The sequence below is a fragment of the Jaculus jaculus genome, chromosome 3 (genome assembly GCF_020740685.1).
Source record: "Jaculus jaculus isolate mJacJac1 chromosome 3, mJacJac1.mat.Y.cur, whole genome shotgun sequence".
Taxonomy (NCBI): domain Eukaryota; kingdom Metazoa; phylum Chordata; class Mammalia; order Rodentia; family Dipodidae; genus Jaculus; species Jaculus jaculus.
The window spans coordinates 179,681,736-179,697,438 of NC_059104.1; the positions used below are offsets into that span (position 1 = coordinate 179,681,736).

Genomic DNA, 15,703 nt, shown 5'->3' on the forward strand with positions numbered 1-15,703 from the left:
ATGTGTCCAAGGTGCCAGAATTGTTGGTAATGCCTCACGGACCCCTTAGAGTGCCCACTATTATGGGGATTGAAGAAAGGCTCTGGAGATCTAGTGAAGCTTAGCTCTTTAAGTTCATGGAGCTACTTGTACCAGAAAGCTCCAGATTGTGATGTTTCTGGTTCAGAAAATAAGCAACGGGCTGGAGAAGATTGCTCAGTGGTTAAAGACACTTAGTTGTAAAAGTTGCCTGCTCTAGGTGCAATTCCCTAGCACCCATGTAAACTCAGAGACACAAAGTAACACTTGTATCTGCAGATGGTTTATAGCTCTGGTGTCTCTCCTACCCCCAAATAAGATGTTATCCCCCCCCCCCAAAATCAAAAAAAATAGCAGAAGTTGTAGGGAGAAGAAAACACTCACAGACAAGCACCTCGCCTACAATGTTGAAGTTTCTCCACAAAGACCAGCATTTTTTTAAAAAACACTTCTAATGTGTGGATTTCACACTTCTCTAAGGCCAAGTAATTAATAAACAAACTGAGTGTTCTTAGCAAGGTTTTTCATTAACAAGGTTTTCCCGAGTTAATGTAGAGATTAGCTGTCTTTGTGGACAAGGTCCCTAGTACTGTGGCTGGTGGGGGTGGCAGGCATGGGGCGTGGCAGGAAGAAGGAAAGAGTCTGTGGTAGCCACACTGGTGCCAGGGTGAGATACCCGAACGAAGGCTTGGGAAGCTGCGTGACTCTTGCTTTGTAACCCAAAGGGCCTTCTTAGAGCTCCTGTCATGTAGGTGTCCTGTTCAGTTCTTCTCATCCCTTCTAGTGTTTTCTTCTTCTTTTTTAAAATACTATTAAAAACATGTTGCCAGGTATGGTGGCACATGCTGTTGAATCCCAGTACTTGGGAGGCATAGGTAGGAGGAGCTCTGTGAGTTCAGGGCCAGCCTGGGACTATCTAATAGGTTCCAGGTCAGCCCGGGCTAGAGTGAGAATCTACCTTGGAAAAACAAATAAATGAAAATCACAACACGTTTATTGGGCGTGTATTTGGAAGGTGCCAGGCGGAGGTTCGGAGAGGAGCATGTGAGCTCTGTTTATGGGAGGGTGCTTCTGCTGCAGAGGGAGGTGTGCTCCGGTTTGAGGGTCCAAAGGGAGAAAAGGCCCGTTCTGCTTCTGTGGCTCCCAGTAGACCTTCTGGAGGAAATATCCCAGTTGGGGCTCACAGGGATGAATAGGAGTTGATAGGTAAAGGAAAAGGGGGTGAATGTTTTGGGATCGGTGGCTGCACAAAGGCACACACAGAGGTTTGGAAAAGCAGGGGCGGTCTGGGGAGCTCCTGCCCGCTTCTGGAACAGTGAAGGAGTTCTGACTGCGCAGGATTGTTCTGGAGGGTTTACTGTCCTTACAGTGGGTTTAGGAAGCTGGATTCCTCTTCTGAACATGGCTGAGATAAAATGTTTGGCTGAAACAACTCATGAGAGGAAGGACTAATTTGGCTCACAGTTCAGGGGAGGTGCCCGTCCTGGAGGTGGGGGGAGGAAGGCGTGGCGGCTGGGGTGGAGGGATTGTTTGGCAGCCGTTAGTTACATGGCACCAGCTGGAAAATAGGGAACACAGTGGGGCCAGCCGGAATATCACCTCATAGCGCACCTGCAGCCACCCATTTCTGACTGCTAGGTCCCATCTCCTAAAGGTTTCACAACCTTCCAAGAATGCTACCAGTGAGGAAGAAGTGTGTGAGTGCGTGCGCCTGTGAGGGGCACCTCACCCTCCAGCCATCGTGGAAGACTGGCCGTCCGATCTGAGCCTGAGAGACACAGTGATCCAACCCTCAGGCTGAGCTCTGCCTAGAGCCACCGAGAGAGGCTACTTTAGGTTGCATCAGCTGGTACCAGCAAAGTTAGGCCCCATTTTTTTCCCTCCCTCCCTTCCTCCCAAGAGGGAGAGAGAGAATGGGTGTGACAAAGCCACTAGCCGCTGAGAACAAACTCCAGATGCATGTACCACTTTGTGCATTTGGATTTATGTGGGTCCTGGAGAATTGAACCCTAACTGCTGAGCCATCTCTCCAGCCCAAGATCAGTCTCCATTTAATCCTTAATCTTGAAGACACTGGGAGTGCCTTTTGGAGGCTTCTAGTTTATTGTACAGGTGCTGTGTGTGTGTGTGTGTGTGTGTGTGTGTGCACGCACACCTGTCTGTATGAGTGACCACATATATGTTAGCGGTGCGCAGGAAGGCCAGAGGACAACCTTAGATGTCACCCTCAGGAGTGCTGGGCTGTCTCCCTTATTCAAAGTGATTTTTTATTGTCCTGGACCTCACTGATTCAACTAGACTGGCTGGCCAGTGCGCTCCACGTATTCTCCGGTGTCCAACTCCCCAGCACTGCAATTACATGCATGCACCACCACCACACAGGCATTTTCTGTGGGTGCTAGGAATTGAACTCGGGTTCTCTTGCTTGTGTGTCCAGTACTTAACCCACTGAGCCATCATTTTCCCTCGTGATGCAGGTGATTGAGCCAACAACTTCAGCGTGGTATGCTGTCCAGCCTCACGACCTGGCCCCCTCCCCTTCATTGTTCATGACATCCTTCCGCCATTATTGCGTTCATTTTTCCACCAAAATTCACATTCAGATTAGTGAGTCATGCGTAGAGTCAATTTCTGGGCAGGGCTTCTCCCCATGAGGAGGCAGGCAGCATGGCGATTCTCATGCTACTTACTTTTTTTTTGTTATTTGTGTGTGTGTGTGTGTGTGAGAGAGAGAGGGAGAGGGAGAGGGAGAGGGAGAGGGAGAGGGAGAGGGGCAACGAATGGGCATGCCAGGGCCTCCAGCCACTGCAGACAAACTCCAGATACATGCGCCACCATATGCATCTGGCTTGTGTGGGACCTGGAGAATCAAACCTGGGTCCTTTAGGCTTCACAGGCAAGAGCCTTCACTGCTAAGCATCTCTCCAGTCCCTGTCATGCTAATTTCTTAGTGACATTCAAGCTAGCATTCTTCTTATATGCTCAGTACTGTCTGCCTCACTGGCCTTTTTTGTTTTGGTTTTTCAAGGTAGGCTCTTACTACAGTCCAGGCTGACCTGGAATTCACTGTGTAGTCTCAGAGTGGCATTGAACTCATGGTGATCCGCTACCTCTGCCTCCTGAGTGCTGGGATTAAAGGCGTGGGCCAGCCTCACTGGCCTTTTGTCCCTTGACTGTTGGTGTGTGAGGTAAACTTCAGGCGTCTGGCTTCCATCTGACCCCTGCCACAGTACCATGCCATGCCCTGCACATTTCAGATGGGTTTCCTGGAGGAGGGTTTTGAAGTATTAAGGCTAAGCTGTTCATTCATCTGCAGATTGAAAAAGTGACTGGCGTATCTTTATTACTTCATCAAGAATGAGCCACGAGAAAACTTCATGTTTATTTTCCTTCCAGAAGCAATTGTAGCAAAAAGAACTTGTATCCAAACATTACAAGTATTGCGTTCAGCAAGCAGACCGAGGCATTGGCACTTGCCCTTTGTGTGTTGAGGTCTTGTAATCCAATGCAGATGTAGCATAAGCTGTCCCCGTGGAGTTAGCAATGCAGTGCTCTATGGGGCTGTCACTTAATGGCGATATCGGGGCCCTTGATAGAAAGCCCCTGGAAGGTGGAGTGTGGACTATAACCAGGCTTACGTGAGGGATTCGGGTAGAGCATCTGGCTGAACCGGGGTCCATACTGCATTCCTTCTCTCCGTATCTGCTCTTCGGTGCCCCTGAGTGAATGGACAGGTCATCTGAGGGAACTGACACTGTTGACCTGAAGGCCATCAGACCTTCAGCTTGAGAACATGTAGTCCCCAGCCCTGACAACCACCCCGGGCAGCCCGGCCTTTCCTGGTGATTTTCCACGTAGGCGCTGTGCTCGGTCAATGATTTATGCTGGGGATTAACCGAGACACTGGCCTTGCGACTTCCTCCTTGGCAGCGCACGGGCACTGATTGCAATGCCCTTTTCCACGAAGGGTCCTTACCTTCCAGCCCTGCAGCCTCCAGCACTGACAGTAAACGGTACCCATCAGCCCGCTCATTCCATCCGCTCCTGTGCCCAAGGACACGCCGTGGGCATAGCGAGCCGACTCGAGCTTTGCTCTGTGCCCGGGTGTGGGTAGGGTGGGGCAGGCCTACTAGATGTGAAAACTAGGACGCAGTGAGCTTTGTAGAGTGGTGCTGTGTGCTGTGAGGAGGCGGTGGAAGCACACAGTAGGGCCAGTCCCGGTTCTCACGGGTGAGCTCTCCAAGCAGCACAATTCCCGGAGGCCACCCCCGTCAGCCTCGCTGTCCTAGAATGCTGCCGGGGCTCTGTCTGATGGGTGACCTGCCCCTCTTCTCAGAGACAGGAGGATGCTGGGGGATTGCAGTGTGCAAGGAGTGGCTAATAATCAACTGCTCACATGTCTCAGGCTGAGGCCAGGGTTCCTACCCCACACCTTTGGGATAGGTGCTGCTTTCCAGAGTTTTCCTTCTGTAGACCCCCACCAAGATGGTGACACTGGCTCCTGCAGTGACCCCTCCCCACACACATGTACCTCTGGTTGTGGCAGCTTTCATATTTTTTTTTTCAAAATTTTATTTATTTATTTGCAAGCACAGAGGTGGGGGCAGGGAGGGAAAGAATGGGCATGCCAGCCACTGTAAACGAACTCCATATGCATGTACCCCTTGTGCATCTGCCTTACGTGGGTCCTTGGGAATCTAACCTGGGTCCTTTGGCTTAGCAGGCAAATGCCTTAACTACTAAGCCATCTCTCCAGCCCAGCTTTCATATTTTTAAAAATATATTTATTTATTCTTTTGCATGTGTGTGAGAGAGAGGGGGGGGGATGAATATGAATGAATATGGGGGCTCCAGGGCCCCCAGCCACTGCAAACGACCTCCAGACACATGTGCCCCTTGTGCCTCTGGCATTTGAGTACTTGGGAACCAGGCAAATGCCTTAACCATTGAGCCATCTCTCCAGCCCACCTTTCATATTCTTTTTTTTTTTGGGGGGGGGGCTTTTGTCTCACTCTAGCCTAGGCTGACCTGGAATTCACTGTGTATTCTTGTTTCTTAAAAAAATATTTATTTATTTATTTATTTGAGAGAGAAAGTGGTAGAGAATGAGAGAGAGAGAATGGGCATGCCAGGGCCTCGAGCCACTGCAAATGAACTCCAGATACATGCGTCCCCTTGTGCATCTGGCTTACATGGGTCCTGGAGAATTGAACTGGGATCTGTTGGCTTTGCAGGCAAGTGCCTGAGCTGCTAAGCCCTCTCTCCAGACCTTCACTGTGGACTCCTTAAAGTATTATCGAACTCAGGGCAATCCTCCTGTCCCTGCCCTCCAGGTGCTGGGATTCAAGGTGTTGTAGTCAGCTCTGTGCTGCTGGGATGCACCTGCAGACCAGAGCGGTTTATAGGAGGAATGGATTTGTCTGGAACTTAAAGAGCCAGGGTCGGTCACTGGTGGTGGAAGAAGCCGGCCGCCTCTCACGGATCCAGGCAGAGAGGCATAGCCACGTGCCAGCGCCACAAACCAGAGCAAAGCCAGCAGCCCAACCGCAGGAGCCCAGGCAGAGCTCAAGTGCTGTGCATACCTTAGGGCTGGACCCCAGAATCTGCCCCCAATGACTCCTGTTCCAGCCAGGTGGCTGGAGATCCAAGTTACAAGCTTTAATGAAACTCCTGAGATGGACTGAAGAGATGGCTTAGAGGTTAAGGAAGGGGCTTAACTGTGATGAAGCCTAAGGACCCAGGTTCATTTCCCCATGACTCACGTAAGCCAGATGCACAAGGTTGTGCATGCGCCTGGAGTTCACTTGCAGTGGCTAGAGGCCTTGGTACACCCATTTTCTGCCCCCCCCAACCTATCACTTTCTCTCTTTCTCATATAAATTAATTAATTTAAAAAACCCAAAACTCCTGAGTCTATTAGGGGGACATAAACCAAATTGCCACAGAAGTTTTGTGCCACCATGCCCAGCTTCACATCCGTTTTCATTTATTTACTTAACATTTTTATTGATTATATTTGAGAGAGAGAGGAACAGAGTACTGTGGGCATGCCAGGGCCTCCTGCTACTACAAATGAACTCCAGAAATGAGTGAGACTGTGCATCTGGCTTTACTTGGGTACTGGGGAACTGAACCCAGGCTGTTAAGCTTTGCAAGAAAGTGCCTTTAATGGCCGAGCCATTTCTCCAGCCCCATATCCTTTTTCAAAAAATATTTTATTTATTTATGGGTATGTGTAGATGTGTGTGTCTATGGGTGTGTGAGCTGTGGAGGATGCGTGGAGGTCGGAGGACAACCCCGGGGAATCTCTCTCCCTTCTCTCGTTGCGCCTTCTTTTTGAGACAGTGTGCCAGTCTGGCTAACCTTAGCTTCCAAATTGTCCAGGCTCTGTTTGTCTCCATTGATACAGCCTTGTTGGGATTACAGATACGTGTGCTGCTTTATGTGGGCGCTGGGGAAGATTGAACCTGGGCTGGCAGGCTGGCAATCAAGCCTCTTTTAACCTCTAAGCCACGGCCCCAGCTCTGGCTTTTAAACGTTTAGATTTGTTTTCCCTCTTGGAATGAAAATGGTCCTGTCGCTAGAAGCTTTTGAAACACCATCTTGTCTGACAAGGTCTTCCAGAAACTGTGTGCCTCGCATTCCTGGTAGCATTGCAAAAGCGCCAAGGGTCTCGGCGTCCTGAGAACCCCGCCGTCCTGCATGTGGCCGCCACTCCTTCCCACTAGGCCTTTGTCTGGCTTTCTGGTGACTGTCCATAGCCACACTTACGCATAGGGTCGTGTCTTCTTCGAATCCCAGTTACAGCAATACGGAGCTCCTCGGGAATGGGAGCAGGGGAGGCATGCATGATGTGCTGCGCAGGGCCGCAGGTACTCAGGGAGGCACGGCCTGGAGACCTCGGCCAGCTCACAGACTCGGGGAAGTTGAGGTGTCGGGCAGAATCCGGCAACCAGAGGTCACCAAGGACATTCCAGTCCATGAGAACTCCTGTGCGGTTGCAGATCTCAGAAAGCTCAGGGTGTAGGTAGAGCACGTTCTGGTAGTCTCACAGCCTCCTGAGCTGTATCAGGATTTGGGAGTGGAAGTGGACAGCCCCACGGCTACACCCCTACCTAGCCTGAGTGTCTGTCTGATACAGCCTTGGTGCAGACATCAGGAGATGGTAGACCTTATTCCGTTTGGAAGACATGATGGGGCCCCTCATGTATCTGTTGGGGGTGCCCCTGAGTGCCCTGCCACTCTACTGCCCCTTCAATCCTTCTGGGGTGCAGAGTGCCTGAATTAGTATGGTTGCCTTTGGATAGCAGCAGGGGAAGACAGACATTCCATATTCTCTCCCCCCCTTACCCCCCCCCCCCCGCTTCATTTACTTACAAAGTAGCTCTTACACTGTTGAAACAGTGTCTCTAGGCTACAATTTGTAGCCACAGACCCTGCATTTGCTGTGCCTCAAACATGACCTTGAGGCCACTTCCCATGGCACACACAGCCCACAACAATGTGAAGCACCGTGTTGTGTCTGGCTGTGCCTTTCAGCTCCCTCTCGCTGTTGCTCCTTCTCAGGAAGTGGCCTGGCTCTCTGGGCAGGCAGGAGAACGGTGGGCCTACTTTCAGGCATGCTATTTTATTTCATTTTTAATTTTTTAATTTTTTTAAAATTTTTATTAACATTTTCCATGATTATGAAAAAATATCCCATGGTAATTGCGTCCCTCCCCACCCCCACACTTTCCCCTTTGAAATTCCATTCTCCATCATATTACCTCCCCATCACAATCATTGTACTTACATATATACAATATCAACCTATTAAGTATTAAGTAAGTTAAAAAGGAGACATAAAGGGAAGGGAAAGGAAGGGAGGAAGATACTTAACAGGCATGCTATTTTAGGGGAAAGGAAAAAGCACATCAAATCACAGAGAGAACCCAGGGCCTGTTGAGGGTGGCAGGATCTGTACAGCGCCAGGGCCTGCAGACTCGTTGCCCTATTTATTTATTTGAGGCAGAGGGAAGGGGGGTGGTAAGGATGGGGTGCCAGGGCTTCTAGCCACTGCAAATGAATTCCAGATGCATGTGCCATCTTGTGCTTCCCCTGGCTTCCTTTGGTACTTGGGAGTCGAACCTGCATCCTTAGGCTTCATAGGCAAGTGCCTTAACTGCTAAGCCATCTCTCCAGCCCAATAGGACTTTTTTTTTCTACGTCCTATGGTGACGCATCATGGTGATGTGTGATGTGGCTACTCACTTCTGAAAGTTATTTTCATTACTCTTTCTTCTCGGGAGTGAGGGTGTATCAGGCATGATGGTCACCCCTTCCCACTCCAATTCAGAAAGCAAGCTTGCGGGGGGGGGGGGCGGGCTACCCAATAGATTGAGCCTGAGGGTCACAGGCATAGTTTTTACAAAGAGTTCCAGAATTCTGCCTTGATGTTTGCTGATGTAGCAGCTTCATTTGAAATAATGACACAGGAATTTGGGGTTCACTGCCAGTGCACCAATACGATATGCCGGTGCACTAATTTTCTTATCTGACGAATTTGAAGAATGAAATCTACAGACCGGAGGATGAGGTTCAGAAAGGTTTTATTAGAGCTTGGAGCTTTAGGAAGGAGAACTTTAAGAGGAAGAACTGAAGGGGAGGGAAGGAGGAAGGCAGAGAGAGCTCTTGCTCAGTGAGGCAAGAGAAGGTTTGAGAAGTCCACCTCCAGACCTGGGTTGGGGTTTTTTATGAGCCCCTTGGTTAGCCAGTTAATCTTGATGCCAGGTGTTTGGGGTCAGGATTTCTGAAAACGGCAGTCTTCTCAGAAATATTAATTCTCTAGGAAGAGGCTTCCTGGAAGGGCATGAGATGAGGAACGGCTAGACTCGTCTGACATTTCTGACTTGTAGTAAAGTGTACTGAGTGGCCTAGATGTTCTCCTACAGGCCCAAGGCCAATCCCCATATTTAGTCACTTTGGGGTCTTGTCACCCCTAAACTGCCTCAGTGTAACAGTGACCATGACAACATAATTCAGGTTGGTGGCTGGATAGAGGAGTGGGAAGATGGAAGGAAAGGTGATAAAAAAGTAAACGTAGCGCAGCTGCACACACCTGTCGTCCCAGCCCTTGGGATCTGGAGGCTGGAGGATCTGGAGGCCATGGTCATTCCTGGATGCATGGCAAGCTTGAAACCAACCCGGATTAATAAGACTCTGTTTCACAAATCAAAAATGAATACAAGGAACCCCAAAACAATTTCAGTTAAATTTCCGTAATCTAAAAACCTGAGCATGGACTTGACATGATGCCCCATGTAGAAAATTCCACATGTGACCTCACAGACAGGTTTGTAGTTTAAAAGGAGGCCAGTTAAAGATATGTAAAGGGAGTATTTATTTGAAACATACACGGACTTCATGTTTAGGTTTAGGTCCCCCCCCCCAATATTCCATATGTGTATTTAAATATCCCAAAATATGAAAAATAATCCACAATCCAAAACTTTCAGCTGTAAACTAAAAGGAATAAGGAATGCTCTGCCTGTAGTAGAATGCACACGGGGACTCCATGTTTTCTGTAACATTCAGTTGACCTTGCAGAAGCCATTTTTGTAATGTCGGGTTTATGGATGGATCAAGCACACCTGTTGTGTACAGGGTCATACACCTGTTGTGTATGAGGCTTAGATGTGCACAGAAGTAGATTGAAGAAGTGAAAGTTAATAAAACCAGACAGTGCAGTACAGCCTGGAGACCCCCACAGCACCCCAGTCACAGCGTCCCTGGTAGGGGTTGTTGGTATAAGGGTTTTTTGTTTTTGTTTTTTTTTTTTAATTCTGGGAAGATTTAGAAATGTGTAAAAATTTAATAAGAATCATTCATAGGATAGATTGTTTTTTCAATTAAGGGAGCCTTAAATATTTGCCATTTTATTTTCAAGAAAGTATTTAAAATAACTTGGGCCTGGGGAGATGGCTTAGTGATTAAAGGTGCTTGCTTGCAATGCCTGACAGCCTGGGTTCAACTCCCCAGTACCCATGTGAAGCCAGGTACACGAAGTAGTGCATGCATGTGGAGTTCATTTGCAGCGGCAGAAGGCTCTGGCGTGTCCATTCTCTCTTTTCTCCCTTGTTCTCTCTCTCTTGCTCTCTTTGTCTCAAGTAGATATTAAAGTAACTTAATCTAGATAACAAGTTGGCTTGTATTTCCAAATTAAAACCTGCTGTACATTAATTGAGTTAGATGAGGAGGGTTGAAAATATTGCTAGGGGAGATGGCTCAGTGGGTAAGGGTACTTGCTGCACCAGCACTGAGGTCAACCCCCAACGTGATGGCAACAGCTGGGCATGACTGCTCATTGTAACCCCTGTGCTGAGAGAGTGGAGATGGGGTGAGTGTTGAGGCTCCCTGCTCAGCCAGTCTAGCCGAGAACCCGGCAGTCTGTGGGTATAGTGAGACTGTCTGGAAAACCACGCAGAGGAGCAGCAGAGAAGGACGCTGGATTTCTGCCCTCTCCCCTCCCCCAACACACTGGAAAATGATGAGAAATGTGAACATTAAGATAAACTTTCTTTTCCTTTTTTTTTTTTTTTTAAATTTTTCGAGGTAGGGTCTCACTCCAGCCCAGACTGACCTGGAATTCAATATCTAGTCTCAGGGTGGCCTCAAACTCACGGCGATCCTCCTACCTCTGCCTCCCGAGTGCTGGAATTAAAGGTGTGCGCCACCACGCCCAGCATCCTTTCTTTTTCTTTTTCTTCGTCTTTTGTGACTTTCTCTGTGTGTACAGCATCTTTCTCTGTTGCCCAGGCCGGCCTCCCACTCAGCACCATCTCACTACCCGCGCTTTGCCAGTGCTGGCACCAGAGGCCTGTGCCACCACACTTGACTTAAGATAAGCTTTCGGTGAAACAGTGACTAGAGTTGCACTTAGTATATCACACACTGCGGAGACCCGCTATACAGGGAGCAATTTTCAGAAGCTTCTGAGCACATCACCAGAGTCCCACATGGCTTGACTCGGAGGGGCTCCCCGAGCACATGCGGCTGTCCTAGATACCAACCTCATTCTTTCAACCATAGTCCCAAAAGAAATCCCCAAATGGTTATGTAAGTTACGTGTCACTTCCATCGAGCTCTTCTGTCTGCATTCAGAAAAATAAAGCGGGAAGGTGGCAGGAGCCTCTTCAATGCCATCCTGACAGGTTCGGATCTGGGTTTATTTCGCCGCGGCCACTCAGACAGCCCTGAATAGGCGCACAGAGAGACCTTGGGTGGAGGGTGCTTGGCTGGTCTGCGGACATTGTCTTTCAGGCCTGACTTCTGGTAATGAGGCACTCTTCTCTGGGGACTGCTGTCAGGCAGCCTTTGTGACAAATTGCAAAATCTGTACGAGCATCTAAGAGACGGACAAGTAGACCCAATGGCACTACAGGGGATATTGGTAGCCCTCAAAAGTTCAAAAGAGAATGCTTTGAGCAGCAATCCCCTAAACTGCATTCAGAAGTCCTTGCCCTCTAAATGTACCTTAAAGGGTGCATTTTGGTTGCAGAATCAGGATCTGAACAGATTTTGGCTGATAGGCTAAACTTAATAGGATGAAATGAGAGTTAGAAGTAGATGAAAGTTTCTGTACTTGGCCGCGGACAATCCAGGGAGTGCACCTCAGAACAGCTCTAAAAGCTGCTATGAGGAGCGGCTCTTAGAAATAAGACAGAAGTTTAGCCGGTGGCCCTTAAAAAGTGTAGAGCGATGGTGTGGATTTTCATACTGCCAAGCTCAGTGTCTTGTGACATGGACAACCAGGTGTGAGTAAGGCACAAGAGATTTATTGGGAACAAAAAGGTGGAAAAGCCCCAAAGTGTCAGGGCAAGCATGTTTAGGACTTCAGCAGCTGGCATCTAAAGAAGAGAAAGCCAGGGGAGGAGGAGGAATTAAATGTTGTGCTTTTTGAGTTAGAACTTAGAAAAATGAGTAGGCTTCCTGAGTGCCTGTTACCCCGGGGGAGTGTCTTCTTAGGCATAGTGTAGGGAAGGGAATAACCAGTTCTGCCACCTTTCTAGCATGTCTGGGGGACGGGAGGGGGTGGTCTCTTGACCAGTAGAGTCATTGACAGGCTCCATCTCCTCTGGTCACAAGAATTTGGGCCTTTCCTTTCTGTTGTTACTAAGGAAATAGGAGGTGTGGGGTCTGTCCTCACGTGGCCAGCAAGCCTAACGTCTACCTACCTTCAACAGCAGTAGGTTGCATTAACAGAGATAGGGAATTAGGACGAGGAGCTGATGCACACACACACACCGTGTGGTCACAGCAGGCCTGTCGATACGGTTCTGGATATCACGCTCTGAAAGGAGTACAAGGACAGTCACAGAACGGATCTGATCAGTGTCGTCCTTGGTGGCGGGAGCCTGTAGTGCCTCACATAGTGCCCACTGGCAGCACCACCAGCTGTGGGCAAAGTGCTCCCACACCTCAGTCGTTGGGGTCATTTCGCATTCAAACCATAGCACTGTTCTCCCTTCATTCATTCTTCCCCTTTGTCCAGCAAGGTGCTGGGTGCCTGAGAGACGCTGGGGGAAGTAGATGGAGCCCTTGCCCTCTCGGGGAGTACGGCATGTCTGGGAAATCGTTACGAACACCGCAGTTGTTAAGTGTTGTGACAATTTGGGTAACATTTTGGGAGAGAATAGAACTGGGCCTACTTGGGTGGTCGGAGAAGACATCCTGGAGGGAGTCATGGTGACATGGGCCTTGAAGGCAAACAGAGGACCTTGTTCAACGATAGTTTCAGGGTAGCAACGCACACGAACCGGTTCCATAGTGGTTAGCTTCCAGCTCTGAGCTCGCCCAAAAGGTGCCATTAGAGGGAGCACAGCGCAGTCTCGTGACGTGGAGCTTTGTTTAGTACATAGCGTAGAGTGTGAACACAGCTTTTAAATTCCCAGTGTAGAGCAGCAGATTGAAGTCACAAAAAAAAAAATACCTTTTCAGGAGGATATACATCTTGCACAGTGGGGGTTTCTTTCTCTTGGTATCCTTTTGTTGTTGTCCTGAAGCAGGTACTCACTGTAACCCAGGCTGACCCAAAAACTCACTGTGGCCTTGAACCCACGACCCAAGCTAGCCTTGAACTCACGGCCATCCTCCTACCTCAGCCTGGCAAGTACTGGGATTGTAGACATGAGCCAACATGCCCGGCTTCCCCTGGAATCTTAATGGTGTGTTTCCCACTCAGTGTGGGCGTTCCTGGCATAGCCTGCAGGATGAGATGATCTGTTTGGGACTTCTCCCTCTCCTAGTGGGGTAGGAATGGAAGGGTTTTATTTATTCTCAGGCACTTTTCCCTTCCCCAGAAGATTATAATAAGGCTGGGAGGAGGTTGAGCCATCCTTCAGTCCTCACTGGTGCACTCTTGTGTACGGCTCGTGTGAGGAGCACCTTTCGCTCTTTGGTGTCCTGTCCCTGTAGAACCATGTGGCCGCCGAGGCTCGTTCCCTTTGGCTCTAATGAGGTGTGGAGCAGGGAGAAGTCTGGATTAAGAGGAAAATGGATGGAAAAATCAAAGAGTAAAACAGAACCAGGCTTGCTGATCCAGATACACTTTTCCCTTGCATGTTGCCTTTCCAATGGATCACTCTTTTTAGGCACAAGCACGCAAAGAAGGGGCATGTTATAAAGATAAATTGCTGTTCCCAACGAGTGGACAAAATATCTGTGTTTGTTTATTTTATTAGTACGGGTGTATGCCCAGGTCTTTTGCTGCTGCAAACAACTGCCTCCGTCACTTTACACGGGCAGCTTGGGGAATTCAACTCTGGGCCGTTCAGAAGCTTTGCAAGCCAACGCCATTAACTACCGAGTCAGCTCCCCAGCCCCCAGACTAAATTTAAAATCAAGACTCCATCCCCTTAATCTTCCTTAATAAACATTTTTTTTTTAAATTCAGATTATTGTGCTGTTTGTTTTTCTGTCATGAAGGAACTTACAGCTCCAAAGTAAAATTCCTGATTCTGGGTTTGTTTCCCAGTTTTTAGGGCCTTTATTTGGTTATTTATTCTTCAGCAACCCTCCTTATCATTGTAAATTCTTCTGTCTTGCAGGTAGGAATGAATTGATAGCCAGATACATCAAGCTCAGGACAGGGAAGACGAGGACCAGGAAGCAGGTACAGTACCCGCCTGCGAGGTGTGCATGTCAGCGAGTGACCCCGAGGCCCCCGGCCGCCCTGGCAGCTGTGCTTGGCCTCTAGCAGTCCCCGTGTCACCGCGGTCAGCAGTCGGCCGGCGCCGGAGGCGATCTGGAGAGCTTTCCTTCACTCTTCCTCATTTCAGTGGCCCAGCATGTGCCTTCGAGCTCTTAGCCATGTGCACGTGGGAAAGTTCACTGCTAAGGACAGCGCTCCTGTGCTGTGTTTCAGACCCGCCAGGTCTTTCCCCAGACGAACACCCACCAATGTTACAGATGGGAGATGCGGCGGTTTCGGATGTTGTCACATCCTGGAGCGATGACATAACAGTCATGCTTCCAGCGAATCACGCCAGCTTTCTTGAAGGCTGACCTGGATGATAGCAACATCCAGGCACCGTTGATGGCTTCTTGTCCGGTGCTGCTGTGACTGAAAGGCAGAGCCTCATATTCTGCATAGCGGGGCCCGGTGTTCTCCACCCTTGGCCAGGGTTCTGCCTTCCCTGTTGGTCTGTCTGTCTTTTAAGATGCTAAGCAGCCCAAATCTCAGATGTGACCCAGTCCATCACCAGAAATGAATGAGCAATCAGTATTTAACAACAGAAAAACAACCAAATTAAGAAAAAAAAAAAAAATCCCACCTAATGGGTGAGCTGTCAGTAGAAACAAAGAAACCATCCTTTTGGAAGGCTGACCTATGCCGAGTGCTGAGGCAGAGCTTAACAAGTGCACTTGGCTGGGCATGCGGATACGCACCTGTCGCCCCAGTTACTCGGGAGGCTGAGGCAGGAGGATTACCTGAGCCTAGGAATTCCAAGGCCAGCCAGGCAACGTAGCGAGATCTCATCTCAAAATACAAAAATTTAAAAACAAAAATAACTGAACTCTAAGCATAAACCAATCGTGCATCTTGAAGGCTCACCACAAGTGGGGCTCTGCTCCTCATGAGAGTGTTGGTGGGGGCTGGGGGTTGGGCCGTCCCCCAGGAAAGCTGCAGGTGCCTGCCTGCCTGACTGCCCGCCCGCCCGCCGGCCTGGTGCTGAGTCAGCACGAAGGAGGTGTGGTCCTGCCAGCCCAGAGGCAGGCATTGTCTGCTGGGGGGGTACACCCCGTTGGAGGCCCTCTTCACCCCAGAGAATCTGACAAGATTCGGGTGATAATAAGGGACGGCAGGAAGCAGATGGAGGGGGAGCTCCTGCTTCTCTGTACTTGTACAAAAGCAAGTGGTGGAAGGAATTGAATCATTGAAACTCAAAAAGACAAATGAAATGATCAGAGGGTCTTTTATGGTCATAAATCCTGGTCTTCAAGTTGCCAGGGAGTTTAATATGAGGTAATGGCCACGACGTCTTTGGAAGGCTCTAAATTTCCAAAACAGAGCAGATCTGCTTCTGTGGCAAGTCCTAAAGCTGGGCTGTCTGCTGGCCTGAGCTCTGGTCACTTGCCAGGTGACCCCCTTCATTGGGGGACCCTTCCAAATTTAACCAAGGCCTGCTGAAAGAGATGCAAATTCAGT

The 15,703-nt window shown here is 49.2% G+C and overlaps 1 protein-coding gene across 3 annotated transcripts in view; it reads left to right on the plus strand.

Annotated features, from left to right (window-relative positions):
* Nucleotides 1-15,703, plus strand: part of Tead1 (TEA domain transcription factor 1) — a 283,371-nt gene that overhangs the window by 188,696 nt on the left and 78,972 nt on the right. For all 3 annotated transcript variants that reach the window (XM_045144853.1, XM_045144855.1, XM_045144854.1), the window contains exon 3: nucleotides 14,103-14,167. In XM_045144853.1, the coding sequence (XP_045000788.1) occupies nucleotides 14,103-14,167 (65 nt within the window). The remainder of the gene's footprint in view (nucleotides 1-14,102; nucleotides 14,168-15,703) is intronic.